General features: G+C 36.2%; 1 protein-coding gene and 1 pseudogene across 1 annotated transcript in view; both read left to right on the top strand.

The window, feature by feature from the left end:
• The first annotated feature begins 1,165 nt into the window (after positions 1-1,165).
• LOC124961352 (ubiquitin-conjugating enzyme E2 Q2-like) lies at positions 1,166-4,471 on the top strand (annotated as a pseudogene).
• A 4,437-nt stretch (positions 4,472-8,908) lies between these two features.
• Kmo (kynurenine 3-monooxygenase) overlaps positions 8,909-25,039 on the top strand; it is a 51,318-nt gene continuing 35,187 nt past the window's right edge. Inside the window, exons 1-4 of the mRNA XM_047520626.1 lie at positions 8,909-9,061; positions 21,588-21,657; positions 21,962-22,059; positions 23,773-23,862. Of these exons, the coding sequence (XP_047376582.1) occupies positions 9,008-9,061; positions 21,588-21,657; positions 21,962-22,059; positions 23,773-23,862 (312 nt within the window). The 5' untranslated portion in view covers positions 8,909-9,007. The remainder of the gene's footprint in view (positions 9,062-21,587; positions 21,658-21,961; positions 22,060-23,772; positions 23,863-25,039) is intronic.

Genomic DNA, 25,039 nt, shown 5'->3' on the forward strand with positions numbered 1-25,039 from the left:
ACTTGCAAGTTAATTGTAAAAATATTATCTTTGTCATTGTTTTGACACAGTCACAGAAATAAAACTTTACTGTCGACTACTATCATTTCCTAGGAAATGCTTATATTTTTACTTAATTGCATCATACCTTTGTAAAATAAAACATTACTAGTAATGGAATGATATTTTCTTCCCTATGTTCCCAGGAGCTCTCATTATTTTGTATCTTTTCAGTTCACCTCATCTGTGTATTTTGTGCTTCATTTACTGGTATACAAAAAATAGTTTTAAATTTTTACTTCAAAGTTTTATTGTTCTGTAAGTGAACTCTATGTTTTTTAGAGGTAAGGTGGAGTCTCACTATGTTGATTGTACTGACTCAAACTAGAAATCCTCCTGCCTTGGCCTCCTGAATAGCTAGGATCAAAGGCGTAAGCCACCACATCTGGCTCCATGATCTTCTTCATTTAATCATATTTTATTGTGTGGATAGTAAATATTTTATTTATTAGTTTCTTAAGGAAGGGCATTTTTTTACTATTACACACAATACTTTAATGAACATAAATTTATGATTTTTTCATAGATCAATTCTCTCTTCACTGGGTAATATCCTTCTTTATTACTGTTCCTATTGTTAAATTCTTTTTTAGATATTGATATTTCTACACCAGTTTTATTTTGGTTATTGTCTGCCTGATGTAGAGTACCAGTCTTTATGCTAATGAACTGATGATACCAAACCTATCTTTCAAGCCTAGACTCCTCCTAGCTCCAGAGTCACATATCCAATTGTATAATTACTATCTCTATTTAGTTATCTAACTCAATACTCACATTTCAATTATCCCAAATAACAAATCTTGATTGGCAATTCTTCCCCAGTGTTCCATTTAAAAATCTATGAATCTTCCTTGATTTCTGAACACTGACCCCATTTCCCAAACACACATATACATTATGCCAATTTTACCAACAACTCCTGGCTATTCTACCTCAAAATTAAATCCTGAGTCTAACCACTTTCTTCTCTGATCACTTCCACAATTTCTATTTGTTAATCAAATAACCAGGTAGTTTAATACAATAATAAACATAGCAAAGAAATAAGAAGTCTAGACAATGATGGAGGGGATGCTTCTTTCAGATGTGGTAAGGACATTGCATTTCAGCTGAGATCTAAAGGATGAGAGCCAGCCCTATAAAGACAAAGAGCATTCCTGGTGGAGGCTACAAGTATAAAGAACCTGGTCAATTGAGTAAACCATTATTGAGCAAGCCAAGTTCATCAGTGAGATGATATTCTGTCACTGTCAACAATATGAGAATGACTAAACAAGAGTATATATTATTTATTCCTTTTCTAAACTGTAAATTTTTGTATTTTTTATTATTCCCAGTAAGGCTGTTTTGTTAAATGTATGAATGTGGGTAGAAACATGGAAGGATTCAGTGACTCATATAAAGTAAGCTCCTCTTGGAGTTATTCTGATGTTAATAAAGCACCTGTTTTAGGAATTAACAAATTATTGAATCCTAAATAAGACAATTTGTTTGATGCTATTAACACAGGTTACCTTCTATTTTCCTAACTTGTTTTACAGCCTCAAGTTCTTCAGGCTGGGAGTGGGCAGGAAACTAAATGATTAGTTCTGCTCTACCCCCAGGAAAGTCCTCTAGAGAAAGAAGGGGTGGTGACCTTGATCTTCCTAGAGTTCCTCTAAGGTAATGCTTCCTGCATGACTTATTAGGAAGAAGAGAGGAATAAATAGCCAGGGTCACCTTGTAACTTCATAATCATTAAACTTTGTTCAAACTTTTGCTGCAAGTACTTCATGTTCTCTTTCAATTTCTGAAAGTCCTTAACTGTGTTCCACCCATATTCGTTTTCACTTGCCTAACCTTATACAGAAAATTAATTATTTCTTCTTCTTCCAACCCATAGAATATCAAATCCAATGATTTGATTATTAACTCAGACTCCATTGAAGATTTTTTTTTCAGCGCTGGGGTTCAAACCAGAGCATCATGCATTACAGACAAGTGTTCTACACTGAGCCACATCCCAGCCCTCACTTAGATTTGAACTGTCAAAAACAGACAGAAAGATGAGATTTGAAAATTGTTACCACTGGAATATAGTCAGGTGTTACTGACTCTCCTTATTACAGCAACTGGGAAAAATGAGAGATAACAATATAAAATATTTTTATCTATCCCAAGATCGAACTTTAGTTCTTGTCTCAAAAAGAGCCAGGACTTAGGCTGGAGTCGGTTAAAAAGGGAGCAGCCGCTCGGGCTGCGGTACAGCTGCCCGCTGAGGCCTCGCGCCCCTCGCCATTTTCCAGCCGCGCTCCGACGCGGGTGGCGGCGGCGGGGAGAGGCGGAGCCGCAAGAGCGCGGCCCGGGCCGGCCCCGCGGGGCGGTCGCGGCAGTGACGGCGGCTGGGGGCCCTGCTCCCCTTCCGCACCCCTCCCGCCGGAGATGAGGGGAAGATGCCTTGACAGGGCTCAAGACCGAGCCGAAGTTCCTGGCGTCCATCTTCGACAAGAACCACGAGCAATTCCGCATCGTCAGCTGGAAGCTGGACGAACTGCACTGCCAGTTCCTGGTACGGCCGCCGGCGCCGCCGGGTAGCCCGCACTCACCGCAGCCGCCGCTCACACTCCACTGCAACGTCACGGACTCTTACCCGTCTTCTTCACCAATATGGTTTGTGGACTCCGATGACATCGGTTCTGCGACGTCTAGAAGATACGAAGAACAACAATTCGCTTCGTCAGCAATTGAAGTGGTCGATATGTGAACTCTGCAGATTATATAACCTTCCTAAGCACCTGGATGTTGAGATGCTAGATCAACCACTACCCACGGGTCAGAATGGAATAACAGAAGAAGTGACTTCAGAAGAGGAGGAGGAAGAAGAGATGGCCGAAGATATAGAAGACTTGGATCATTATGAGATGAAGGAAGAAGAGCCTATTAGTGGGAAAAAGTCAGAGGATGAAGGAATTGAAAAAGAAAATTTGGCAATATTAGAGAAAATTAGGAAGACTCAAAGGCAAGACCAAATGGTGTGGTGTCTGGGCAGTGCAAGCTTCAGATAGACTTATGAAAGAGCTCAGGGACATACACAGATCACAGAGTTATAAAACAGGATTTATTCAGTGGAACTCATAAATGACAGTTTATATGATTGGCATGTTAAACTGCAGAAGGTTGACCCTGATAGTCGGTTGCACAGTGATCTTCAGATCTTAAAAGAAAAAGAAGGCATATAATACATTTTGCTTAACTTCTCATTTAAGGATAACTTTCCCTTTGATCCTACATTTGTTCGAGTGGTATTACCTGTTCTCTCAGGAGGGTATGTGTTGGGTGGAGGAGCATTATGTATAGAACTTCTCACAAAACAGGGCTGGAGCAGTGCCTATTCAATGAAATTGGTCATCATGCAAATAAATGCCACCCTAGTCAAAGGCAAGGCCAAAGTGCAGTTTGGAGCAAATAAGAATCAATATAATCTAGCAAGAGCCCAACAGTCCTATAATTCCATTGTACAGATACATGAGAAAAATGGCTGGTACACTCCTCCAAAGGAAGATGGCTAAAATATGTTGACTCTCATATGTTTGGACCAATGTTGCTTTAAAGAAAATCTTCCCAACATGCAGATACAAGCTTTGAGTGCCCCTATAACAGCAGTACCGAAAATGTTAGCTAATAGATATTTTAGTGGATAATCTGTCAACTGACATCCAGTATAAGTTACAGCCATTTCATTTTGCTCACTTTAGTTATCTTGGATTGAGCAGTGGGGCCTTTACTGTATTTTCCTGAAAAATACACTTACTGGCCACTCCTTATCTCTTTTTCTTGAAAAGTGAAATCTTTTAAGCTGGCAAGTCAGCATCAGGTTACTGCAGTTGTGACTTGGCAGTGACTTTCCTATGTTGAGTCCATGGGTTACGAGGATTTGCAAAATACTGTTCCATTTAGAGCCAATAAAAGTTTAATCAATGTTCAATATTGATTTAGAAAATTTTAAGTCTTCTAAACCACAGCCTTTTAAAGGCCTAAAACCATTTTATGATATTGCCAATGTAATGACAGGAAATTTACTCATTAAATTGTTAAACATGTTTTATGGATATATGAAGATATGAACTGTTTCCTGAAGGTGTGCTCTTACTTGAATTGTACTTTTTAGGCAAAGCAAAGTAAGGCAGTGCCACTTAAGGCTTGTGAGTAGTAATTTCCACTGGGGCAGCAGAGTCTTGCTGGGCTGAATCTGCTTCTTGTCGGTTCAATATTTCTTACGAAGAAGAGCCACAATTTAGAGCTTGAAGTTATTTAAAATACTAAGTCATTTTACCTTTCCATTTTATTAACGGGATGTTGCAATTATTTGTAAACTAATAAACTTATAAAGTGATTGGCATGAAGACAGACTTCCTTGAGCAAAAAGCTATATAGTTTAGTACAAAAAGATACCTGATTTGGAGATTCTTAAAATTTTTGTTGTCATGACAATGCTTTTAGAACCAAAGACTAATAGGATCTCTTAATTCTTTTGTAAAACCTGACTCAAATCAATGTACTCTCCATTTTATTGCCTTACATGAATCAGTCCTGTTGGTTGGTGAGAGATTTTTTTTTTTTTAATAAACCCAAGTTTGATTTAAAAATAAATTCTAGTTATTAAGCACTTTTTAAAAGAAACCCAGAAGCACAGTTTTTTTCTGTACAAACCAGTTTCAAAGTTCAAACGCATTTCTTACGCATTTGCTTTAAGATTTGGTTTTTAACTCTGTAAACCCTATTCAAGAGATTTGGCACTTACGCATTATTGTGTTTCTTTTGATTTTAATTTGGTTAGGATAGTAGATAAAGATTTTCTGGCATTCTTGCTCACTTGGTTACATTTATATAAAGCTCTGATTGCCAGTTGCTCAGATAACAAGTGACAAGGCAGAATTCTTTAAAGCATTAAAGTTCCTTAAGCCTAAGGCTAAATCTTGAGTACATTATTGAATTCTTTAATATCCTGATAGCTAGCAGATTGACAGCTGCACATTTGGCATGCTTTCTTTTTGGATTTTGTTTTTCATTGCAGATTTATTTGGCAATGTACAGTAAATTTTGTAAACTTGCATCAAATTTATGAATAAAGAACCATTTAAAAAATTTTTAAAAAAGAGCCAGGACTTAGTACCAAAGTGATAGTAATCATTACCTATCAGTCTATTAGCACATTGTTTACAGAGTAGCTGTACAGATTACATGATTCCTTATCGATCTCTTTTATCTCAAGTATTTTCTTGGTATATTGTATTTTAGCCAATAATTAGTCTCAAATAGGTTATAAAGATACCAAAGGAACAACTATTCCAGAGACAGATAAACTTCACTCATATTACTTACTGAATAAGTACTGAATCACCCACAGGCATATGGCAAAAACAAAAATAAATCATTTCTAAAGCTATATTCTGGTGTCTTAAGCTTCAAACTACCTAAAAATTTTTTGAAACATAATTTTGAGCACTGAATTTAAAACACTGACATGGAAAGTAGATAACATGAGTACCTACAAGAAGATAAATAAATAACCATCAAAACAAATCCACAATAGGAATTATCAGACACAGACAATAAGACAATCAGTAACAAAACACAACACAAGGTTGAGAATTTTAGCAAGGCTACAGAAAACTAAAAGCAATTTAGTATTTATGGAAAAGAACCAAATAAAAGTTCCAGGACTGAAAATTCCAAAAACCAAAATGAAGAACTGGGTTGGGGGTGTAGCTCAGTGGTAGTGCACTTGCCTAGTAGGTGAGAGGCCCTGAGTTTGATATCCTGCATGGAGGGAGAAAAAAACAAAACCAAAAAAATCAATATGGAAGTTGTCAGCTAATAAGACTCAGCAGAAAAGTGAATGGTAAATTGAGTAATCCATTAAAAGAAACTAGTCATAATGAAGAACAAAAGAACATAGGAGAAAAATATACATAAAAGAATGAGACTTGGAACACTAAATAATATTTGAAAAGTTAGTGACTGAGAGTATTCTAGAACTGTTGAAAGAAACTGATCCATATTTAAGAAATCCAATGATTCCCTAATCAGATTCATACGAAGAAATCTTTACCTGGATATGTCTTAGTGAAACTACAGAAAACCAGACTCAAGTTCAAAGATAAAGATAATAGACTTGATTTTAAAATATTTTATTTTAAAGCTATCATAATGAGGCTGTGAAATAGGCATTGGCTTAGATAAGAATAGACTAGATGGAATAAAATAGAATAGAAACCTAGAACCAGACTCACACATATGTGAACACTGTACCTGCAATAAAGGTAGTCATGAGAAATGGAAGCCTTTCATTTAGAAGTGCTGGGAATATTGGGTATTCATTTAAAGAAGAAAATCAATTTTGGGCTTCTATATCACAACATACATAAATACTAATCCCATGTTTATTATAGATCTAAGATGAAACATAAGTTAAAAATCTCTTAGAAGACAACATGGAAGAATATCTTCATGACCTCAAGACTATAAAATATATGGAAAACATTATGTTAAAAATTATAATCACAAAGGAAAAGACTGATAAACTTAAGTATGTTTAAATTAAGTATATCTTTCAATCAAAAGACCCTGTTGAGAAAGCAAAAAGGCAAAACAGCACAAAAGAAAGTATTTGCAACATATGTATATAAACAAAAAAAACTCCTATCCAATGAAAAATTTTCAAAGACATCTCCTCACCAAAAAAGAGTATTAAATGCAAAAGAAGAAAACAAAATTGAAAAAAAAGGTAGAAAGGAGTTCAACTTTATTGATTATCAACTTCATTAATGAACTTCATTAATTATTATTTCAAATTAAGAAGACAGCAAGATACAGTCCACACCCATCAGACTAGCAAAAACTAAAAATTCCAGTAGTATACCTGTTGGTATAATAAGGCAGAAGGAAAACCTCTAAATAACTTGTGAAGTAAAAATCAGTAAAAATCAAGTAAAAATCCAAAATTCCACACTATTTTGGAATTTAACTTTGTGTACTTTGGAAGGTTAAAAATTGCATAACCAGCATATAAATCTCAAGGATACTTATATATATGCTGCAGCTTTATTTGTGTTATTAAAAATTGGAAACATAAGTGTCCATTAACAATGGAATGGAAAAGTAGCATAGGACAATAAAAATGAATGAACTAGAGCCACGTGTAACAATACAGGTGAATCATAAGAAGCATAACATTCAGAAAAAGAAGCAAGTTGCACGAAATAAAAAATCAAAAACCAGTAGGAGTTCATTTTTAGCAAAGTAATTAAAAAAGCAAAACTAAACTATTTTAGAGATTAATGCATGCTACTACAATCATAAATAATAGCAAGGAAGTAATAAAGTTGAAATATTGGTAACTTGTATGAATGAGAAATGATCAGCAATGAACACAGACTTCTAGGATGTGGGTGATGTTCTTTCTAGACTTAAATGGTAGTTACATTAGGTGCTTGCTTGACAGAAAGTTATTATACTTTACATTAGTGTTTTATGTACTGTTTTGGTTACAGTCTATAATTTTTAAAAGCTTTTAAAAAGATATTTTCTATAAATTGATATTAAGGAATTCTTGAACTGTATGTGATAAATTGAAAAAATAGAATGTGAAAAAGGTCTTAAATTTACTACTCATTATATTTTAGAAAGAAAGGAGGGAAGATAATGAGGGCAAGAGCGTGAGCAAGTGAGAAGAAGCAAGGAGGAAAAGGAAGACGGAGAGGGAAAGGAGAGAGAAAATAAGCTTGTAGAGGAGTAGGGAAAAGCCACACACCCAAACAACTGCCCGTTGGTTGTTTCTGGGCAGGGAAAATAGGCTGCCAAAGAGACAGGGTTAGGAGAAGAATTGTTTTTTGCTGTATGCCCTTTTTGGTCTTGAATTCCATACCATGTAAACCTACTACCTATTTGAAATAAAAATAAAAATACCTAACGAAAAAGTTTGTCAGTAACTCTAACCATACTTATCCACAAGAGGTCACTATTGAATGGGGTTTCATTTCAAACCCTACAAAAGAAAAAAATCATTTTGAATTTTTTTGTACTCTCACCAGGAAGTGAAAAAGCATCTTCCTTTATGTTCTTATCTCATACAATGTTCCAGAAAACATTGCATCTTTCAAATATGTACAAAAAGCAAACAATATACATCTCACATGAGGTGAAAAAGAGAAAAGAGTAGGTAGATGATAAGATGTGAAGTACAGTCAATTACACAACTGAAAATCTTGTATAGGAATATATTAAATAAGACTGGGAAAATAATTTTTCCTGTTAGCTTCTGCTAAAGAATCCATAGTATCCTGGTGCCTTAATTATAAGAATAATTCATGGATAAATTATAAAATTCAATTCAATAACTCATGGATAAATTATAAAACCATGCCATCTTATTTTTTTCTTTTTTAAAATTTGTTATAATTATACATGACAGCAGAATGCACTTTGACACATCACACATATTTGGAGTACAACTTCTTATTCTTCTGGTTGTACACGATGTAGTTACACCAATCATGTCATCATACCGTGTCATCTCATTCTGTAAGAGAAGTACAACATTCTGACAGGCTTCAGCAAGGGCAGTTCCATTCATAGTTAATTATGAATGAAAATGAAACTAACAGATGCTATAGAAAAAGGGAAGAACAACCACAAGACTGTTTAAAAAATTCTGTGTCTTCTACAAAAGAGAGTGTCTTCACTTGGCTGGATCTTTCGAAATTTCGTTATTGCAATAAATTCTCTTTTTTCTCCAAATTGAGCTGATTGAACTTTGGCTACCAATGGGTTAAATACTAACAAGGGAACTTAACCCTGACCAAACATTTTGGTTGGTTCACAGAGATACTGGGATTTCTGCAGTATAAAGACCAAGAAAATCAGGGTGTAGGACAGAGTTCCTTCACTGACAGAAGCAACAGTTGTGAAAAGTGCTTTGGCAATTATGGACTCATCTGACGTTCAAAGGAAAAAAGTAGCTATCATTGGTGGTGGCTTGGTAAGAATCTATTCAGATGTATTGTTACTGTTGGTGTTATTATACTGTTATTACTCTTAATAATTATTATTCATCATTTTTACAGATTGTAAATTTTCTTGTAAAAACTTTTCTAATATTTAAATATCCCTGTTTTAAATGCAGCATTGATGTTAACTTGTTCTTTTCCAGGAAAGTCGTTTTATATTCATTAAATACAAAGGTGTCTATTTCCCTTCATCATTTTGGTGAAGAATTAAAAAAATAATAAAGCAAATTAAAGTTGATTTTGTTCCCAACTTGACTATGTTTTAATAAACAGATACTAGTCTTAATAGTCATTTTAATTAAAACATTGACTCCACTGTAGTTAATAACACAGTTAATACTGTTTAATGAGAATAAGGGTCAAGAAATATGAAATTAATGTTTAAATCATTTTGGATGGTTGGTAGTTATTTGAGTAATTGGGAACAATACCTACGTGGTTGCCTGACTTATTTGGCTGTTCCTGTGCTGCACGTAGCATGGTGGAGTGAGGCGTTCACTGTTTACCTAAGCAGATAAGATAAAAATGCTGGGACTTGGTCCACACCTGGAAAGAGGAAAGTGTTGATTTCTTGTTTTCTTACTTATGGTACCAAAGTCGGGGTTCTCTATTGAACATGCGGCAGCCTCCTGCAAACTAAATATTTCTCCTCTCAGCAGAGTACCTCTTTTAGAATAAAAGCGTCCCAACTAGTTAAAATTTAATCATTTTTGTTTTCACCTTTGGTCAAATCATTTGCAGGTCTTTAACTCATAGGTATGCATTGCTTCACTCATTTATTTACTCAACAAAAAGTTATTGAGGGCTTAACACCATATGAGACTATGTAGACTGATAGATTTTTATGCCACACAATGTATGATAAATGTTAATTTTGTCTTTTGTTCGCCTTCTTTATTGCCTTCTCCCCAAAGTGCTAGACCATCCTTTCATATTTCAGATTCCAAATTTCAAAATGGGAAGGAATGTTGTCACATGCTGTATGGGTCACCGGTTGTGACATAAGTTTTTATTGCTTCATACCAGACTTCTGTCCAATTCTTCTCTATCAAAATATTACACAAAATGAAAATCCACGTATTTAACGAAATCATATTGTGTACTTACTGTGTGTACACATTGTTTTCAGGAATAGGGATACAGGGTGAGCAAACAATGAAGAAGAAAACATATAAAATAATTTCAGGTAGGGATGAGCTCTATGAGAGAAATCCAAACAGGGTAATGTGGTTGTCCTGAGGGCACCTGTTTAGAGTGTGGTCAAGGATGGCCTCTCTGAGGAAGGGATTTATGTCCAGAAACCTGAATGATGAGAAGGAACTATCCATGGAAGATCTAGAGAAAGAGCATTTGGGTGAGAGGAATCTGATGGAAGAGAAACCCCGGACTTCAATAAGCTGCAACTGTTCTAAGAGCAGAACAAGGTCAAAGGAGCAACTGGTCAGACTGGAGAAGCTGGCATAATCAGAGAGTGTAGGATCTGGAAGGCCAGGCAAGAAGATCCAGATTTTATTCCAATTACAAGGGAAAGCCATGGGAGGATTTTAGGGGGCAAAAATGGCTGCCTTTAAAAATTCCTTCAGGCTTTTATATGGAGAATGATTGGAAAATTGCAAGAAGATAGACCAGTTAGAAGGCTGTTGGTCCAAGACTTGGGCAGCAGTTATGATGTCTCTTAAAATGTCTCAGAGAACTTCAAGGGGAGAGATAACAAATATGTGATTGGAAATCACAAATATATGGCTATCATCCTCATCATAGTATCACTTCATACATGGGCCTTCAAAGGAGCTCAGCTTTGACTCTGAGAGTTTGTGTCTCATAGCTATAGATATTAGAGTCTGTCATGGCTAAATGACATTCATGGCAAATTGGCCCCAAATGGTGTTTCTGCACTGTTTGCATGGCATTGCATTAAGAGAAACAATTGTCCTTCAACTGAAGAGAAATTAAGAGCATTTAGAGTTTTTCACGTGGTCTGTCTAAAACACCAAATCTGGAATCTAATCAAAACTCACAACAAAGCCTTCTAAAAATAATCTTGCCCCCACCAGTTTGAATCTCTTTTACATGCTTTGCAACTATTCCAGAAACAAAACAAAGGAAAATCAAGCAGAATTTCTTCTGGTCTAGGCTATCATATTTCTTTCCCCGACTCACTGAAGACTCTCTTCTTTCTCCCTTCTTTCTGCTTTCTCAATTCCCTCTTCTCTTTCCTTCATTCCTCTCTGGTAGCTAGGCCCAAGAGCCAGTGGGGTAGGTAGAAAGAGGGTGTGGATCAGGAGTTGCTGAGTTTTTGTTCCATTCATCAGATTTGACATTTGGTGGATTACTTCCTTACTGGGATTTTAGAAAAAGAAAAAAATGTTTATAATGCTAAAAATTAAAATAACTTGAATATCCAAATAAAGTGCATTGCATATAATTAAATGTAATGCAATTCTTATTTGTATTTATTTTCTGATACATTATACCATGCATTTTTGAGAAAAAAATCATGAAAAAAAATATATGGCTTGCTACAATTTTTAAAAGAAATATCATATACTTTATATACATACAAATGTTACTATTGGTTGTCTCTAATGGTAAGATTGTGGAAGTATCTTTATTCATATTTATCTATATTTCTTAATTTTTGTTAAAATTTTGGGGGCCTTATTATGTATCAGGTATTGTGGTTTGTGCCGAAAACAGAAAGACTGATGTAAATGTCATTCCTGTTGGGATTGTCAGATTAGAATGCAAACAAGTAATTCAACTCATTGTGAGAGATGTTAAAACACATCTACACATATATACATCCATAGAATTGCAGAAGAAAAGACAAAGTAATTCAGAAGAGAAGAAGTAAACTTCACTGAGAATGAGTCTTGAAGGAAAGGTAAATATTTTCCAAATACATAATGCAGGAAAGAATAGTTCATACAAAGACAACTCTATATTCAAAGGCATGAAGTTAAAAAAAGTGTGTGGCATATTTAGTTCTAGTGAGGCAACAGGTAGAGACTGGGAAAAGAGAGGGTTATTAGAACACCACTGCAGTAGTCCAGGCAAAAGGTAAGGAGGCCCTATGTAAGAAGGTGAGAGTAGGAGATCTGTTTTGAAAAGAGTCAAGAGGAGCAACTAATGGGCCTTGTTACCTAAGTATTTTGTAGATAGAGAGGGGTGTTGGACCTCACCCGAATCATCCTGGTAGGTAAATTAGTGCATGCTGTTGCCATCTGAAAGATATAGAATTCAGAAGGGGAAGAAGGTTTATGAACATGGCATACAGGAGAAGGTTGAAGAATAAGAATAAGTGGAATTTATAGGTAGAGGAGATAGAGATGCCTCTCAGGCACTCCAGGACACAGATTCTATAGTCAGAAATAGAGCTCAAGAGAAAGATCAAGACTCTTAGTGAACCCAAGAATCCCCACAGAAAGAATGCAGGATGTTCACCTTTCAAAAAAGGGACCATGGGGCTGGGGAGATAGCTCAGCTGGTAGAGTGCTTGCCTCGCAAGCACAAGGCCCTGAGTTTGATCCCCAGTACCACAAAAAAAAAAAAAAAAAAAAAAAAAAAAAAAGGGACCATGAAGATCACTTCTTGGTTTTAGAGACCAAGTGCAAATGTTTCAGATCAGAAACTTTATGGTAAAGTTTAAACAATAAAATAGATCTGGACATAACATATGCAATTCTGGCTGGTGTAAGAGTTACTAACAAAGTAGGAAGACATTTTTATGTGCTTATTACAAAGTAAGTAGAATTAATCTGATTTTTTTCTCATTACCCTGATATGTCCAAAGATCCCATTATTGAGAGACCAAATTATAGTTCCATGATATAATACAGATTTCAATAAATGTAAACAAGTTTTTAACAAGTTTGATAATAAACATGGAAACACCTTATGATTCTTAGGGAGAGTTTTATGTTTCATTAAGTTAACAGTAGTTGACGTGTTTAAAATCATATTTTCAGATTAATTTAAGACATTACAAAAAGAGGAATGAAATGCATGAATTTTTATAATCATGATTTCCCTTTCCCATTAGGGTCAACACTTATAAACTAAAAGGTTTTGTGTATTCATTAGCTTTCTGTCATTATAACAAATACCTGAGATAAATAAACTTACAAAGACAGAAGGTTTATTCTGATTCACATTTTGGAGGTTTCAGTCCATGATTAGTTGACCATTTGGACCTGTGATGAGATAGAACATCACGGTGGAGAGCACATAGCAGAGTAAAATCACTTATCTCATAGCAGCTGGGAAGTGAAAAGAGGAAAAAGGGGCTGGGTCCTACAACCACAATGATCTAAAATCCTCCCCCTAGGTCCCACCTCTTTAACATTCAACCACGTCCCCAAAATAAGATACTGGGAATGAAAACTTTAATACATGAACCTTTCAGAGACATTTCAAATCCAAACTATATGTATAATTTTCTCATCATCATTGGCAAGTTGAACAATCACTGGTGGAGGAGTCAGAAAACCATACAGTGAAATACATGAGAAGCATACCTCTGCATTTATGTAAAATAAATTTACAAATAATTTTTTAAAATTGGTGACACAACCATAAAAAGGACTAAGATGGGTTTAAAGCACATGACCTGTAAAGAGGGAAGTATGAAAAGTCTAAAAAGAAAGGAGATAATTGAGTAAACCCATAATTATGTAACCAAGGACTCTCCTTGAAGTTCATCTTATTCACAGATGTGCTAGATTGGTTATTAATAGAACCTTTAATTTACAAATTATTTTGTGATCAAAACAGTTTACTGTTGCAGGCTTTTGGTGCTTTAAAACAAATATAGAAACTCTTCTTAATTGTTCCTCTCCTTAATGGAAATTTTTATTTCTCCCACCTGTCTAATTCTGCCCAATCTCTTTACCACCACTGACCTCTTCCCTATTTAGGATCAGGAACCCAGCTGTGCCTCAACCAAGAATTTGTGGGGGCTTAGAATGGTTTACACACCACATTTCTATTTCCATTTTTATCTTTTTGTCTTAGTCCATTTGCCAGTCTAACAACTAAAGTGGTACTGACAGTTTTTCCCAATTAAGCACATTTTACAGAAAGTGAGAAATGGAAATGGAGTCTAAAAACTACATTATTAGTCACATTACTATCCCTTCTAACTGAACACATACAGCATATACAAATATTTTTTTCTTCTTAGATCATTTGAGTCTCAATTATACAAAATAAGAATCATCGTAACCTTTGACACTCTATAATGACTAGCCTTGGAGAAACCACTTTTATTTACTGCTTTGTTTGTTTATTAATTATATTAACATCTGAAAATCCACACTAAACACAAAAATTAACATATTCCAACCTCTATGCTTCTCCTCCACCCATTAGAAGCATTGCCCTGAATAGTTTGTCATTCTTTTCTCTTTTTATTTATACTTTTATCATATATAATTATATAGACATATACAAATAATACATATATTTTATAAATTAGATGCATAGATATATCTATGGTTCAGTTTTGTTTTTATAAGAATATCATGCAGTATGAAATCATCTGGGACTTACTCTTTTCACTTACAGTATTGCTGATATATTCATATTATTGCATTTCATCATGTGATTCTGCCACACTTCATTCGTCCATTCCTTTGTGGTGGTCCTTTTGGCTGTGTGCACTAAATTTTCTTGTTCATTCAGTTATGAAAAGAGCTATTATGAACATTCTGTCATATGTCTCCTGATAAGCAAATAGCAGAACTTTCTCTTGTCCTTATTCTAGGAAGGGAAATTGCTGGTTTGTCAAATATGTAAAGACTCAGCTTTACAAGATAATTACAAGCAAAGCATAAGAGATCTCATTGGACCTCATCCTCTCTAGCACTTGATATTTTTATGAACCAAAGATCAGATTTAATTCTACCGTGTCCACACCACCTGCAGTTCCTTCTCTGTCATGAAGGACTACGAATACATGTCCAATTGCAAATACACAACAAACTTTGCAGAGTCATGTTTCTGTACTGTACTTGCCAGCCTTAGAAAGGACTGAAGCATGCCCTTCATTTGGGCCAGCCCTATTTTCCCCAGATCAATAAAATCAATTCTCCTCAAAGGATCATAACAAACATATGAAAGCAGACCATTGGTACGACTGTTTGGATGTGATCATATTTCAACCTAGTCAATGAGATCATGTTTGCTGCATTGCATATCATTCTTTTACTGTGGGCAAATGCCCAGGAAATGAGTAAATGAATTTCTTACTTCTGAATCCCAGTCTCTCTACACCTAGCCCATTTCCTTACATTAGGATTTCTCGGATAATCTGTCCTTTAGAGTGGCTTGTGTGTCCTATCCACCTTTCTTCTGAGCCTTTTTTCCTAGTAAGAGAGACCCAGGTTCTAAGCGAACCTCCTGGGACTTCCCACCCTCCTGACCACATTACCTCTGGATCCACATCCTTCCCCTGAACGGCTTCCCACCACCTTAAGCACAGCACTTAGTGCTTATAACCCTGTGAAAGAAAGCAGAGTTTCACAAACTTTCTCTTTCCTTTCTGGAGTCTATATTCTCTTTAACCTTTAATCCCTGTATCTTTTTCTTCTTTCCCGAATATTATATAACTATTTAGCCTTTGGAAGCAGTTTATTATGTGAAATTCACTGTAAGCTTTTAGTTTTTCTTTTCCATACAAACTTATCCCTGATCCTGGCCCTGCCTTTACTACATATTCTTGAACACACAAATGTAAGGAAGATGAGGCAACTTTTCAAAAGTAGGAAAAAAAGGAGTTAAGGATGAAAGGGATTTAAGAAGATTCTAGTGTTTAAGAAAAGGAAATCAAAAGCATGATGATTAGTAACAACTGAGATTCTCTGCTAGAGTGGAGCGAAGAAGGCGATGAAAAAGATAGTAAGATTCTGGGCCAGACTGAGCCAGTCATATTCTTGGCTGGGAAAGCTTGTTTACTATAGGGGAAATGATGGCAGCAAGAGAAAGTGAAGTTATATCAGTTTGAAGGATTAGGGCTGGGGCTGGGGCTCAGTGGTAGAGCTCTTGCCTCACATGTGTGAGACACTGGGCTCAATCCTCAGCACCACATAAAAAAATAAAATAAAAGTATTGTGTCCACCTACAATTAAAAGTGTTTTTTAAAAAAGGAAGCGATTTGTACTAATCTTTTCAGACACACCAAATATTAGTGTGGAACGTGTTCATCACTTGACTCTTTGAGACTCGTGCCAGCTACTTACACCACCTCCTGCTCCCCTCGTTCTTGTCAGTGATCAGCCTCACAGCCACTTCTCTCCAATACTAAAGACTTCAGCATTTACACAGTTTTTTCCCTGTCCTCCACCCGTGCCATCACCCTGAGTGACTATTGAAGTTCACACTGTTGACCCATCCAGATCCCCAGTCCCTCGGTTCCTTGAACTCTGTGCTTCCAATCTCTTCCATCTGGTGACTTCAGACTCTATATCCTACCTACCACCCCACATCCTTGACCTAGACTCTGTTACTTCACAGAATGGTCACATCTGTAGTAACAGTGTCAGTTCTAAGACTCTCCTAAAACACTCCCTAACACTCTAGTTTTCTCATTCAGTTACTTCTGCCATAACTTTTCCTGCTAAAGTCCTCCTACTTCTCACTGTTCAATGGCCCTTCTCTGTCTTCCTTCAAACCTATTCAGCATGGTGGTGATGGTTCATTAACTCAGTCAATATTGTCAACACCTTTTCTTCATTGTCCTTCCATCGCATCCAATTAGCTAAATCTCCTACTCGATTTCAGAGGTCTTCTTCCTCTGCATTAAAATCTAAGTCAGTGTTGCAAGAAAAAAATTGTATAACCCCACATTTTGGTGCCCTTTATAAATTCATTGTCTGTTGTAATTAGTTTTTTCACTGCTATGACCAAAAGACCTGAAAAGAACAATTAAAGGAAGATAATTTTATTTGGGAGCTCATGGTTTCAGAGGTCTCAGGCCATAGGCATCCAGCTCCACTCCTGGGAGCCGAAGGCAAGGCAGAACACATGGTGGAAGAATGTGGTGGAGGAAAGTGGTTCAGGATATCACACCAGGAAGTAGAGACTCCCCTTACCACAGATAAAATATATACCCCAAAGGCATACCCCCAATGACTCACCTTCTCAAAACCACACCCTACCTGCCTGCAGTTACCACCCAGTTAATCCCTATCAGGAGAGTAATGCCCTCATTAGGGTAAAGCTTTCCCAACACAATTATTTCACCTCTAAAATTTCTTTCATAGTTTTACACATGAGCTTTTGCGGGACACCTCATATCTAAACCATAACAGTCTCCATCCTCAACTGGATCTTCAACACTGTTCAGTCACACTTCTAGTTGATTAGGTCGTGCCCAAGAAATAGATTGGATATGTTTGAATCTCAGTGCCAACTCTACCACTCCTTAGTGCTAACTTAGGTGAGCCACTTAATTTCTTTATCTGCAAAACAAGATAATAACAGTATCTAATTCATCTGACTGCAGTGAAGAGTAAATGACTTACAGTAGTGAAGGGCGGTTACAATCATTTTATGTGTATTATATGTTATTATTCTTCTTTCTTTAATCAGATTTCTGTTTCATTCTGTCTACTAGTTATTTTAAACCCATGTGTTGTGCTTCTTCTTAGACCCCTCTTTCTCCTTACCCTTATTTGGCTATCCTGCTATTCATCCTTCGAGGCTAAGTTTAGCTTCCCTTTTTTCTTAAGAGGTCATATCTTACCCCACTCCACACTCTTGCTTTTGACCTAAGGATTCTCCCTTTGTACTCTCAATGCTGTATTTCCCCCATTGTTCTATGTACCATGCTGTTTGTATTAGTCCGCAATCTCCCTAAGAGGCCTCGTTATATCTTGTTCTCTGTCATCTCTCTAGCACCTAGCATGGAGGTGGCACACGGAAAAAAACCCACTATATGTATGGTAAATAGATGTATAAATAATGAATGAAAAAAAGGAGACTCAGATAAGACTGTAAACTCCCTTAGAACAGCAGTTGTATATTACTGTTGGATCACCTTAATACCTAGAAAGGAATTTTAAAATACTAAGGAATCAATAATATTTTTCAAATGATCATCATTCTATCTCTTTAAAATTGTTTTTAAGTTTCTAAAATAATTCATTCTCTGTCAACTTGCTTCATCTCTATATGGCAAGAGTCTCATCTCTCAAAGATCAACCAAGAGTAACATACTGCACAAAGGTTTTTCCAGTTTGCTTGTCCTGATTATCTATTGCTGTGTAACAAACCACCCTAAAATGACAATCTTTTATTGTGTCTCTGTCCTGTGGGTAGTCTGTCATATGACTGGAGCAGCAACCATCTGTAAAACTTGATGGAACTGGATATCCAAATGATTCCATTCCCATTCCTGGCAGTTGGTGCTGACAACTGGTGGCACTAACTTTTCACTGGGATAACATGCATAGATGTCAGATGGCTTGGGTTTCTCATAAGGCTTGACCTCTGAGTATTTACTCTACTTACGTGATAACTGGCTTCCAAAAACAGGAAGCAGAAGCTTCCGGATCAGCTAAAAACTGTGCTTAGAAGTGACTCAAGTATCACTTCTTCTTTTTCTTTTCTTTTTTCCGGTACTGAGGATTGAACCCAGGAGTACTCTACTACTGGGCTATATCTCTAATACTTTTATTTTTCATTTTGAGACAGGATCTAGCTAAATTGCCCAGGTTTTTCTCAAATTTGCCATCCTCCTGCCTCAGGCTTCCTAGTAGCTTGAATCACAGGCATGTGCCACTGTGCTTTGCTCAAGTGTCACTTCCACAGCATTCTATTTATTTATTTATTGCACTGCTGGGGATGGAACCCAGGGTTTTGTCCATGCCAGGCAAGCACTGTATCACTGAGTTACACTGGCAATCTCTAATGAATTTTGTTGGTCAAAGCTGTCACAAGCCATCTTGATTTTAAGAGTGAAAAAATAACCTCTGTCTCTTCGTGAAAGAATGTCAAGTTTACATTACAGAAGAGGATAAAAAATATTGTTATGGTCATCTTTGAAAAAATACAATCTGTTTTATTCCTTAAGGAAAAATTAGTCCGTGTGTGTGTGTGTGTGTGTGTGTGTGTGTGTGTTCTTTAGGGCTTATATTGCCTTCCTTTTATTTTTTTTCCATTGATTTTAAAATGAGTTGAGAGTTCCTTATAAGGAGTTTCTAATGTTAACTTATATGCACACCAAACTTTGGGTAAATGGAATAAAAGTACAAGTGTCAAACACATAAGAATTTTTACATGTACTTAGAAGATGGTGATTGAATTTATTATGCATTTGTTATATAATCTATATTAGAAGTTTAGATAATATGGGAAATATTCAATTTTTATGTAAAAAGTGGACTTTCATACTTAGAAGTGGGCTATTAAGCATTAGTCAGTTTATACATTTGTCTCTTCTTAAATTGAGTGTTCACTGGGCACAAGGACTGATTTTGGTAACCTTTAGATCCTTAAAGTTTAGCATAAGTTTTGCATAGTAATTACTCAATAAAGTTTGGTAATGAATTTTACTTTAAATCATATAATAGAAGCCGGGAATAAGATGGTGAGCAAAACTAGTCAATAGCCTAGGGGGGGTAAACATATTGATTATAGATTCACTTTAAAGTTATAAACTTTCCATTGTGACAAGTTCTTTGTTGGTATGCTAGGGTTGCTAAAATAAATTACCATAAACAGGGTGACTTAAAGAATATAAATGTATTGTTTCACAGTTTTGGGGGCTAGGAGTCCAAAGCAAAGGCATCAGCAGAATTAGAGTTGTGAGGGAAGGATCTGCTCCAGGTGTCTTTTCGTGGCTTGTAGATGGCCATCTTCTCCACAGGACTCTTCTACTCATATCTGTGTCCAAATTCCACCTTTTCTAAGGATGGTAGTCATATTAGATTTGGGTCCACCCTAATGGTCTCATTTTAATTTGATTATCTCTGTATACACTGTATCTACAAATAAGGAAGGTACTTAGGGTTAGGACTCCAGTATATGAAGTTGGAGAGACACAATTCAGCTTATACTACTTCTCAGAGGAAAAGTCCACAACACTCTGAGAACTCATAGGAGGGGAATGTGAGTTAAGAGTGGTCCAGGAAGGCTTCCCTGAGGAAGTGAAACTGAGTGGAGATCTGAAGATTGAGTGGGACTTATGCAATCAAGAGGGAAGGGAAGAACATTTCTGCTCATGGAAATAACATATGGTAAATTCGCCTGTGAGAGAAAGTATTGTGAATATCAGAGGCTGAAAGAAGACTAGCAAGACTGGGCAGAATGAGACATGATTAAATCTGTATAATAATAAATATGGAGAAAATGTGAGTCCTATAATGCTGTCATTTTTTTTTTTCCAGAGAGAATTTGTTTTGCTTTGTTGGTTGGCTGTGGTTACCAGCAATCCCAGACAAACAGATCCTCTCAGGACTAGAGATAATTCCCAAGCTTTGATCCCTTTGACCACTGGTTCCTTTCCAGTTTGCCCTACTCCTCTTTTCAGTCCTTACTCAGTGGTAGGGGTCGGGGTGGTCTCAAAACCACCCTTGAACAAGAAGTTTGTGTGTCCCAAACTCCAAATGTTGTCCTTCTAGCTTCAACAGCCTATCAAAAATGCTGACGAAGTTCTCAGCTTCTTCTGCAATCATTAGATGCCTATATAGCTTAGGCAGAGATTCCACTTCCATGTATAAAAACTTAAAGAAAAATTATCACCTAGGTACCGGAACACATGTACCAAAATGTTCTCTGAAACATATGAGTCATATTCCCAGACCAGAAACAACTCAAATGTCCCTGACAGTAGGATGGATCATAACTGCGATATTTCATGCAATGTAGAATCAGAGAGGAATAAAAATGGATGACTCAAAGCTGACACATAATCAGATGAATGAAACTCATAAATACAATGCTGTGTTAAAGAAGCAAGATGCAAAAAAAAAAAAAATACAGAGTGTGATTTTAATTATATGGTTCAAAATTGGGCAAAAGCAAACTACACTGCTTAGGCATGTATACCTAAATGGTAGAATTATGAAGAAGCAAGGATAGGTTATCACAAAAAAATCAGAGTAATGTTTATGATAAGTGAGAGTATTGTAATTGGGTGGAGGTGGCAGGGGGTGGTGTTAGAGGGAACTGGCAATTTCTACTTTTTGATCTGAGTAATGGTTGTAATATCAAAAAGATTGCTTTCCAATTATTCTAAAAGTATACATTTCGTGTTCTTTCCCTATGGAAGTTATATCTCTCTACAAAAAGTTAAAAGACAAAAAACAAAAAATACATCTAAATCTACACCACTAAATCTTGAATTAATCTTACTAATTTTGCAAAAAGTATTCTCTAGCAGTGACTGAGTGTATCAGTATAACAATAGTCACACCAATATTTCATTTTTCCACTGAAAATTCCCTCTATGTGTGAGATTATATAAAAACATTAAAAAGAAATTGTTTCAATTCCTAGGTTGGATCATTAAATGCATGCTTCCTGGCAAAGAGGAATTTTCAAGTTGATGTATATGAAGCAAGGGAGGGTAAGTCAACAGTGAAAAATGTGAGATGTGAGTCTAATTCTTTGACCTCTTTCTCTTTAGGTTTTTCTGAATACACTAATGTTTTTAATAAAAAAAATTAAATTAAGAACTGTTGGATTATTTTTAAAGCCTCAATGTCTACATTTAATGTAATACTAATTTATTAGTAGTATTCTTTTGAAGCATTTTCAAGTCTTTTGGTTTAATTCTGAATGTGATAGTTCCTCAAGTGCAATGATATGCTCATCCTCCACCCACACATAAGGAGGTGCGAGTAATGTGGCTTCTGCTTCCAATGTCTTAGACATCCGAGTGGCTAACTTTGCACGTGGAAGAAGCATTAACTTGGCCCTTTCTTATAGAGGACGGCAAGCCTTGAAAGCCATTGGCCTGGAAGATCAGGTACCTTGTTATTGCATTTTCCTTATAAAAGATAATATCTGATGTGTTTCAAAAATTTTGTGGTCTTATTTTTATCCTGGTTTGAAGAGCCATTTAATGCCAAGGACCTCTGCATGAAAACTCATTCTACAAAAGTTTTCAAACTTCTAAATTTGACAAAAGGAGACACATTTGACATTTTGAGAAACTTGGGGGATTTGAGGTGACAGGGATCACTACAACCTCAACTGATGATTGCTTCTGACACTGGGCTCTCATGGATGTTGGATCTTTGCCTAAGGAAAAAAAGAGTGTTTGGAAATGGCATCCAGGATGAGAAGTAGCAGATAAACTCCATTTTATTTTCATTACGTGGAACCATAATCTGTTATTCTCAACTCTGCACTCCAACAGAGTTTGGATAATAGAAAGCTTTTCATCACTTATTTAACAACAAAATTTGACCTGACACAAGACTTTATGGTCTTGTTTTTAAATCCTACTTAGTATGAATGTTGCTTTAATTAACTTTTCCTCACTGTGACTCAAATACCTTACAAGAACAATTTAGAGGAGGAAAAGTTTATATTGGCTCACAATTTCAGAGGTGTAGTCCGTGGTTGGCTGACTCCATAGGTCTGGGCCCAAAGTGAGGTAGAACATCATAGCAGAAGGGTGTGGTGGAGGAAAGTGCCTCAGGACATGACAGCCAGGAAGCAGAGAGAGTTTCAGCTCACCAGGGACAAAATACACACCCCAAAGGAAAATCACCAATGACCTACCTCTACCAGCCACAACCTACCTGCCCATAGTTAACGCCCAGTAAATCTGCATCCGTGGATTAATTCACTATTAGGTTACAGCTCTCATAAACTAATAATTTCACTTCTGAACATTCTTGCATTGTCTCACACATCAACTTTGGGGGAATATCTCATATCTAAATCATAACATGTGTTTTACCACAAAAATAGTGTTTGACTTTGAGATGATGTACCAGACCTATGAAATATTACATGATATCGTGCATCTGTGCCTTATACTATCTGACTAAAACTTGAAAATTCCTGAACTCTGAAACCACCTAGCCCCATGGTTTGAATAAGGGATTGTGAACCTATAGTAAAATTCCCCAACGTGGGCTTACTGTTATGGAATCTCCTATTATCATGTAATTTGGAAATGTAAACAGAAGTGGTATATTTTTCCTGATACTACTATTACTTACACTAGCTTATTTCTTTTTTCCCTTATGATGCTAGGAATCAAACTCAGGCCCTCACAGCTGCTAGGCAAGCACTCTACCACTGAGTTATACCCACAGCCAGACAGTGTGTCTTATAATTGATCATATAAGTAAACATGAGTGCTACTTGCATTCCCACAATTGTTATTGAAACAGCAACAACCTTGCATAAGAAAATACTTTATACTGAATGTTAAGAGTCCCAAATTACCCCCCAAGATCCCCCCCCTTTTTTTACCTAATTTGGAAACATTCTCCCTAATCTGTGATACTTGGTTTAGATCAGATAAGTCAATTAGAAGATCTCAACTTGAAAAAAACCTACTAAACAGGAACAGTTTTCATTGCATGAGTTGTCATTATACTGGCTTTCAAGGGTCCTTCGTAGTTATTAATATTTGAAAATTACCTTTTAAATTCAATGTTTATCTTATTTGCATGATGCCATGTTATAAGTAATTGAAATTACTATTTCTGGCTCATTTCAGATTATATCCCAAGGTGTTCCCATGAGAGCAAGAATGATTCACTTTCTTTCAGGAAGAAAATCAGCAATTCCCTATGGGACAAAGTCTCAGGTAGGTTTACCCTGAAGATAATGGTTTGCACATTGATCAAAACTAAGCCTAATATCTGGAACCTGCCACTTGTTGGTTGGCCCCTTCTTTTCTTTCCAACTCTAACTTTGACATTTCCTACTTCAGTCTAGACCCCAGGAATACATTTACTAGTTAGCAAGCTAATTCATAGAAGATGCTCAAAACAGGGTCCAGACCATAATACACATTCAAACACAATTCATTATTATTACTGTCCTTCCTGTTAGTCCATTTCTTGCCTTTATGCTCTGATCCTGCTGTTTGGCTGCCTGGGATGCCCTTTCCCTCCCATCTCCTTCACAATTAGAGAAAATTAGTGTGTTATTTGTTGTCAATCACAATGTACAAGAATAACTCTGGAGAGTTTTATGATGTTGTTGCCTTTCCCTAACTAACCTTCTTGCCCCAAAGTTGCTTATAATGGAGTGTATAAAATGAACCATAAATGCTTTCAGTACTCCATAATTTCTAAAACAACGGAGGCCAGATGGTGATGAAGAGTTTATGAATGAAAATTCATTTTCCTGCCTTGTGTTTTTCTTATTTTTTACATGGTAACAAAAAAACCTGTGGAAAATATATATTTTCATCTAATTATACCTTCTGAGTTTGTTTTCTTGAGATAGAATGAATGTACGAAAACACACACCAACAAGAGAAAAATTTCAACTTGCTTTGTTTTTATCCAACATTGTCTTATTAAGTAAAAACTGAGGTTCATATTCTTCCACGCAGAATTCCCATTGCAGGTAGATCTCAGACTCACCTGGGATCTTGTTAAAAATGCAGAGTCTGGTTCAGCAGGGCTGGTGTGGAGGTTGAGGTTCTACAATTCTAACAAGCTCCTAGTTGGTGTTGATACTATTGGTCTACAGACCACGCTTTGAGAAGAGAGAAGTGTGTGTGTGTTGTTGTTGGTGGTGAGGGGTTGTGGTAGAGGGAAAGAAAACACAAAAGAGAACATTAAGTCCTCAAGAGAGTGAAAGTGTGGGTGAGAGCTCCCATTTTGGGGGCCTTCACTATACTATTAAGAAGATGGAAAAGGTCCCTCCCCCCATCCTTCCAGCTATTTCTAGATTGTTAAGAATTGAATTAATTCTAAATTTATAGCCACCCCTCTTCTTACAGTTTTTGCATCATTGTGTCTCAAACTGTA

Source organism: Sciurus carolinensis, chromosome 12 (assembly GCF_902686445.1).
Source record: "Sciurus carolinensis chromosome 12, mSciCar1.2, whole genome shotgun sequence".
Classification (NCBI taxonomy): domain Eukaryota; kingdom Metazoa; phylum Chordata; class Mammalia; order Rodentia; family Sciuridae; genus Sciurus; species Sciurus carolinensis.